This window comes from Monopterus albus, unplaced genomic scaffold, assembly GCF_001952655.1.
Source record: "Monopterus albus unplaced genomic scaffold, M_albus_1.0 scaffold18.1, whole genome shotgun sequence".
Classification (NCBI taxonomy): domain Eukaryota; kingdom Metazoa; phylum Chordata; class Actinopteri; order Synbranchiformes; family Synbranchidae; genus Monopterus; species Monopterus albus.
Window position 1 is genome coordinate 2,914,393 of NW_018127898.1, and position 7,760 is coordinate 2,922,152.

Genomic DNA, 7,760 nt, shown 5'->3' on the forward strand with positions numbered 1-7,760 from the left:
TAAGAGTTCTATGGCAACGCCAATAAATAATAGGCTTTTGAAAGGTACATGTATTCAATGAGATTTACAGCAGGACGAAACCACGCCCACTCTCATTCACACAGTGTGAGTGAGACCTGCTCTGAAATCTAATGCAATTCATTTTACACATACCTTAGTTAAAGTTATGTAACTGCTATGGCTTTGTGTATAGCTGTTGTTATTATGACTGATCAGTTTCTCTCTGGCCCTGCAGGCTTTGTGCATGACGAGTTTCCTTTGTCACATTAGAAAGGGCACTCTTGTGTAGGTTCATTCTGTCTTTCTCATTCTCTAGCCTAGTATATGTAACATAATCACACTATGCTGAGGTAGTGAAAAATAAAACACTGAACAAAATATCCCACTGAGCTATGCAGTCTGGCAACTTTGTGTCTAACTCAAATTACACATAGCACATCACAAGAGAACAGATATGAAATGGAAAATCACCAGTGACCTTCACCCCTCATCTCAGACAGATACAGCTGTTCTCACCTGTTCTGCGCAGGGCAAGGTCCTTACGCTGGTCACAGGGTGGAGGCTGAAGCTTCAGGGACATGTCAGGAACCGGTAGTCTAGGTAACCGAAACAGTAACAGATAGGCTGCTTCACTCGTGGGTTGGCTTGGGGAGATGTGCCTTATTTCTTACTTTTAATTTCATACTCTGGTTAAAGTTAGAGAAGGAATAGGCCATTTAATAACAACTGGGGGATTGAGAAAGCCTTTCTCATTTGGTCCATCACTTTGAATATCTGCCAGTGTTTTTGCTGAAAATGTGCTGTTTTTGCCTCTGTCTCAGTCCACGTTGTGCTGTGGAAACATCACTGATGCTGGAGCTCTGTTGGTGTGTCTCTGTCACCTGTATCCTGATGTAGGACTGCTGTGGCTGGGAGTGACCCTGTCGTGGGTGGGCTGGCTCTTCATGATTATATGTTCCCGAAGCTTCTGCTTTACCAGGGGACTGGCTACAGCACCTGCCAATAAATCAATAAAATCACTCTATGAGTAAGAAGACAATGGTTTGGATCGTGCACAGCCAAACAGTAGGTAGTCCTGCAGCCAACAGTGAGACTGATCATCCAAAATAATAATAATTTTGATAGTGAAAGCGGAATATTTTTCTTCACATGGTATGACTACAAATTTCCATGGAATCTGAGAATCATGGCACTGTTGGAAATCATCTTTTATTCATTTTCCTTTCACTTTCAAACATACAGCATGCTGTGATTTAAATAGAAAGCATGTCATCAAACCTATGGTCCTTCATAAAACATCTGAAAACCATACATACATGTGATACTTACTCTGCTCATTTTTACTCTTTCGTATCAGCTGGTGTAGCTCTTCCCTCTTCTCCTCCTCCATCTCTTTTTGCCTTTGATCGATGTTATACTGAAAAGAAATAAATGAAGCAGCATTAACCCTGATCAGTTTAGACTATGCATGACCAATTTATATAAAAGGGGACAAATTATCTTTATACAGCTGAATATTGCTGCTGAATCTGTATATTGCATAAGACTCCATGTCTTGACAAAGGAAAGCTATTCCATCACTTGGTGTGGCATCAGTCAATTAATCTGTGATATCATAAACGTCAATCAGAATCAAACGCTGAGCAGGTGGTCTTTCTTCACTGCCCTGGTTTGCTTCAACCTATTTAAAGGCATGTTGTGAAGGAAGCTGACTTGTTCGTGTGGTTGATGTGGCAGGAGGTCCATCCTGCTTTTCACTCTGTGTCTTGCCAAAATAAAATGCTCATGTGGTGATGTGCTAATGCTGAGAGCTTGAAATCTCATGAGCACACTCAGTCCTATTAAGCCCCTGTATATGTACTGAATGCTGGTGAGACAGAAATATGAAGGTGCTGTTGCTGGTTATGTTCAGTGCTGTCAAGGCTTTCCTATGCCACCCTCTAGCTGCACTGGATGAAGAGAGTTGTCCTCCTGACCTGCAAGTGCTGCTGGGAAAACTGGGCGCAATGCTGAGAGGTGAGTGGCCCCAGAATGAAGTGAGGGCGGGGAGCCAGCATGGCCGAATCTGGGCCTGGATGTAACAACCTCTGAGTCACACTTAGGTCCATGGGCTGCTCCGTATGTTTGGATAATGAAACCTGATTGCTGATGATCACATCCACTACAGGCCAAGGAGAGAGAGAGACAGAGAACAATACTTTGTGAAAAGAGAGTAACATTATGGGTGTCATTGTGGGGATGAGGATGAAAAATCAGTTTGCCTCTCTGGAGTGTCTATTACTTCATTGACTAGTCTACTTTGTGTCTTATATGTCATTGTTCAACATCCTGCTATATCATCGTCACAGATTCAGAGAGTCAAAGTAGTGCAAATGTTTTACATGTCCAGTTCATCACACAAATTACCCAAGGAAGTATGTTTTTAACAGATTTTCACATAAAAGTTCCAAGAACAATTGGAGAGTCATTTACTATTTGTACTTCACATAAACATAATCAAGGCTGCACTTGGTTTATTTGGCACAAGTGTATGTCCAGATGTGCACTTGTACTTGAACTCTGCACATTCACCAGTCATATTTCATTTCATTTAAGTCTTCCTGCCTCAAATGAAGTGGTCATTGTCCAACACTGCTTTCAGGAAAGTACAAGAGTGAGGTGTAAGTATGTGTGTGTTGGGACTGGGGGTCACAGACGAGAATAACAATGAAGGGAGTGGGACGGGGAGTTAGACTGGAACATTATGCGGTCAAGGCATTTGGATCAAGCACATAAATCTGTCATGTGCGTTTCAGGTTTTTACTGAAATGCAAAAAAAAAATAAAGGGTCAAATTTAGCATGAGTGGACAACTGAACTAAGCTTCGTGTCCTAACTAAAGACAGATGTCTTTTTATTGGTGAACCTTTGTGATGCATCTTATCAACAAGAGAAAATCAATGGACGCTCACTGATCACTTTATACTGCTTTGAAGTGTCAATGTGGCTGACACCTGAAGCCATTAAACGTGGTGAGGAATGTTTCAATAAAAAGGAACAGACAGATATGGTATGGAAGGAGACACCCTGCTCCCTCTGGGGTAGAGGGTCAGTGGGAGGGATGCAAGGATGTGGAAATTTACTGAACTCTTATGCCTGAATTACTGCAAACCCAAAATATTACTCAACATTACTCACATAATTCCTGTAAGTGGATGTTACTTTACTGGCATACCTTGCTGAATTACATGAATGGTTGTAAACAGCACTGTATAACAGTAACAGCTCTGCAGTGACGATCACAAAAAGCATACTTGCATTGCAATAAATAATTTGTTTTGGGAGTTAGCAAACAAATGATTACACTGATAGGGTGTAGTAAGAAAAGGACACAATCACAAATGTCAAAATAACAACTACAGGTAAGTCAGGAGGATGGTAATGAGTAGAGTAGGTAGTGTTTCTGCAAATACTTTTTTTTTCAAAGGCTTCAACATCTAACAATAAAATTAACAGCAGCTCCAGGAAAACTAGCATTTGCTCAATTGAAGCCAGCAACATTTTACATATAAGTTATAGAGACTATCAAATCCAATCTTCAGCAGTTTAACAGCCTGAAACAAACCACCCTAAGCAGGCTGCACACCGCTAAGTGCCACTAAACTTCACTCCTGTCTGAGACAGACGGCAAGTCGTACAGACCCAGACAACCTTATTTGGCTCTTATTCCCAACAGCGACACTGACTCAGAGAAGGAAATAATCACGCCTGTGAAGGCGTTGCAGGCTGACAGAATTCCTATGAAGAAGAAAACACTCCCACGCTCTTATTACTACAGGTCAAGTGAGACACAGCAAAACAAGACAGGGAATTGTTAAGACCAGAATCACTTACATTATAAGATAAAGTTACAGCCAAACAATTTCATGATAGCCCATTACACAGTTCATAATACCATACAGAAACACTATTTGTTCATGGGGACAGCTTTGTCTTTGTTTGATTCATGGTTACTTGTACAGTGCATCATAGATACATGGCAAAACACAGGATGACAAACCTATAAAAATCATGCCTGCAATCTACACACTTCTTGTTATGCAAAGTTCTCTTCAGTCACTGGGATCTTACCTTGACAGGTAACTCAAGAAAGCCAAGGTATGTCAGACAAAACCTAATCTCAAAGTCTGTGTCAGAGGGTTTATGTGTCTTTGACTGCACTGTATGTAACTGCTGAAGCTGACAGGGCTTTAAAAAAAAAATCTTTCTACAGTTGAAAAAAAAAAAGGGAAAGGTGCAACAGGAAGTACCAGTTGTAGCAGAACAGAATGTATTACTGTAACGTCTGTGTGTTTTCAAAGAATTAGGATGGCAGTGGTGATGGTGGGGACTAACCTAATCAGCACACACTCTCACACACATATACAGTACAAAACCATGAATACCAAACAATTCAGCTCCCCTGAGAGAAAGGAAATGATCAGGAAGTCAATCTCTCATCTACACAGAACAGAAACACCTGCAATATGTATTTCTACCCTGTAAATATAGTGAAACCCAGCAAACAAGCAAACATATTTGGCTGAGCTTTTGTACTGACACTGAAGCTGTGACTTTAAGCAGACGTACAGTGTGACTCATTGTGTGACTGGACACAAACCCAGCTTGGTCAGCACATTATGCATTCACAGGTCCAACTAAACAGTTAAGGTTTCAACCACCTGGTTCCTGAAGGGTTTCAAATACTGCCGATTGTTTGCTATCAAATTACCAAGAGTTCACTACAAGAGGATATTCACAGTAAACACTTGTTTAAAGAACACAATGCAAAAATGTCACCTGTGGTCTACTATTGCTCTAAAAATGCAAGATACACGTTTTAGAAACAGAAAAGATCATTTTAGAAAAGAGATGCTCTTGAAAAATCTAATCTGGAACATTTTGAAACTAAAGAGGGCATACTGTATCTAGATGAGATCTGTGTGCATGCTTCTCTGTCTCTCATTTGAGCGTTGTGGTGCTAAAAATAGGCAGGAAACAAACTTCTGGTTTCTGTAATAGCATATTCATTTCACAACCATCCTTCTCTTTCTGTGGGCCTTCTGCAGCAACACACTGAAGCACCAACACATGCACACACCACATCCACTGGCTTTGCTGCTGCCTGCGCACAGACACTCACACAGAAACAGTGACTTCCTGTTTCTAAAGTTAGCCTGCACCATAACATCCTCTTGGTTCATTTAGGCAAGCAGAGGCTGCTATTTTGGTTGATGGGCTTCACTAATTCAATTCTACAGCTTAACAGAGTTACATGTGTCCATTAGCAGTATTTATATCCACACTGTGGCGCTAAAATGTGCTTTGTTTATTGTTGGACTGGAGTCAGCTCCACAGTGGCATTGGAGGGAGTGAAGCGTGGAGATCACACACCAGATTAAATGCTAATTACTGTCTGTATGTACAAACGCAGGCAGCAGCCTTAAAGTTTATGCCTGGTTCAATAAACAACACAGCAGAAAGAGCAGGAGTTCAGATAAGAAGAACATGTTAATGTGTAATGAGTGTAAATCTGTTACATTTACAACAACTGACACCAGACTGTGTGTTAACACGTTCTCACACCACAAAAACAATAGTTTGACAGTGACTCCACCATGCCACCACCTATCCCTTAAGTTCAGTCCTGAGGTATCTGTACTTTACTTGAGCATTTTCATTTTCTGCTACTTCATACTTCGACTTCACTACATTTCAGTTGCAAATAATATATTTTTTGTTGCACTACATTTAGTTGATAACTTTAGCTACTAGTTGTTTTTCATAATCAGATTAATAGTATAGGGCAGCATGGCGACACATTTGTTAGCACTATTGCCTCCCTAACCTTAGCGAAGGTTCTGGGTTTGAGCCCCTGCCGACCCAGTGCCTTTCTGTGCTGAGTTTGCATGTCCTCCCTCTGCCTGTGTGGGTTCTCTCCGGGCACTCCAGCTTCCTCCCACAGTCCAAAGACATGCGGTTTAGGTTGATTGGCAACTCTGAATTGCCCGTAGGAGTGAGTGTGAGTGTGGGTGGTTGTTTGTCTACATGTCAGCCCTGTGACAGACTGGTGACCTGTCCAGGGTGTACCCCGCCTCTCTCCTATTGTCAGCTGGAATTGGCTCCAGCCCCCTGCGACTCTCTTCAGTATAAGTGGTATAGATAATGGATGGATGGATGGATGGATTAATAATATAACATACACTATAATTTATTGATCCAATAATTGTATATATATATTTTTGGCAACACTTTTGTACTTCTACTTAAGTAACATACTGAATGCAGAACTTGTAACACAGTGTTTTTACATTGTGATATTGTTACTTTTACTTAAGTAAACAATTGGAGAGCTTCTTCCCCCACTGTCCCTCCGTCCTTTCACGTTTGTCGGAATCCACAGCTGCTGGGAACATTCTGTCCCTCTGCTTCCGAGCAGCTGGAGTATCAATCTCCTTATGTGTGCATCCATATGAGTGTGTGCTTGTGTGTGTCCATCCTCTGCAAGTTATTAATAGACTGCAGTTGTTTCTTTTCAGTGTACACAGCAGGTCTTTGTGTTTGCATAAGTAGTTTGCTTGTGCGACAGTTGACGGCGTATGTACATATGTATCAGTGCTGATATGTATCGGTGCCAGTTTATTAATAGTGCCCATTTGTTTCTTCAGAAGGAACATAAGCTCATTGTGAAAGTTTCGGTATATGTAGCCAAGCTGGCTTATTTTTAGTGTCACCTGTTGGTAAATGCTTCTGTAATTGTGTGTAATCATGCAAGTGCACATATGTGTTTGTGCGCTGCTGTTTCTTGATGTATTAACAGCATCGCACCACTTGTTTTTGAGTGTGTGTGTGTGTGTGTACTTATTGTATTAATAGCATTACCACTTGCCCACACATGCATCTGTATGCGTATAGTGTGTATGTGAGTAGCTGTCAGTGAACAGAGTTTACTGCAACTTGCCACTGTGTGTGAGCTGCTGAAACAGGGCTTATCCCAGCGCTGACATACAGTATATGTTGTTGGCAGACACGTGAACAAAAAATGGAGAGCATAAACATTTTATATGCTGGATTTTCAAGTATGTGACTCTCCCTTATCTTGATTCAAGTTGAAAAATTCTGTTATATTTAAAGTTATGAATAATTCTTACATTTTCAGTGAAGTTTACTTTATAATGTGTACTGTTAATTTTTTTTATTACTAAAGCTGCTGAATCGCTGATATTTACACTTGTAAAAGAACTGATAGGACAAATTTATCGTTAAGATGATAAAATATGGACAAATCAAATGTCTGACATATGTTTACCCTTACAGCTAAACTGTGCAAATACACTGCACAGCTCATTTCATTTTCAGCCTGAGGCTTATGAAGTAACAAATTATAGTACAATTACAGGATAGCAGCACAATCAAATGTGATTCAACGTATCAGATATCAAACACCCTTCACTGGTTAGTCTTTTTTTCAGTCAGTCACCAGTACTGTTTCGTACCGTCCCTGCCACTCTTCAACTAAAAGATCAGGTCAGAGATCAGACAGTTAGACTTTTCTTGAAGTTGTCTCCCTGAGGCAGCTTGGGAAAAAGGTGAGAGGTCACCAGCTCACTGTAGAGTTGTGTGTAGTGTCACAGGCTAACATGCCCCTTCGTGCGATTCTCCAGCTTGATTTCTCACAGCCAAAACAGACTGACAATTGTTGAAATGGTTTCATTATTTCTCCTGTGGGTCCCCAAAGTTCGT

The 7,760-nt window shown here is 40.9% G+C and overlaps 1 protein-coding gene across 3 annotated transcripts in view; it reads right to left on the reverse strand.

Moving 5' to 3' along the window:
* LOC109956219 (histone deacetylase 7-like) overlaps positions 1–7,760 on the reverse strand; it is a 32,426-nt gene that overhangs the window by 20,431 nt on the left and 4,235 nt on the right. For all 3 annotated transcript variants that reach the window (XM_020593174.1, XM_020593175.1, XM_020593176.1), the window contains 4 exons: positions 1,977–2,161; positions 1,330–1,417; positions 882–996; positions 517–596 (listed from right to left, as the gene is read on the reverse strand). In XM_020593174.1, coding sequence (XP_020448830.1) covers positions 517–596; positions 882–996; positions 1,330–1,417; positions 1,977–2,161 — 468 coding nt within the window. The remainder of the gene's footprint in view (positions 1–516; positions 597–881; positions 997–1,329; positions 1,418–1,976; positions 2,162–7,760) is intronic.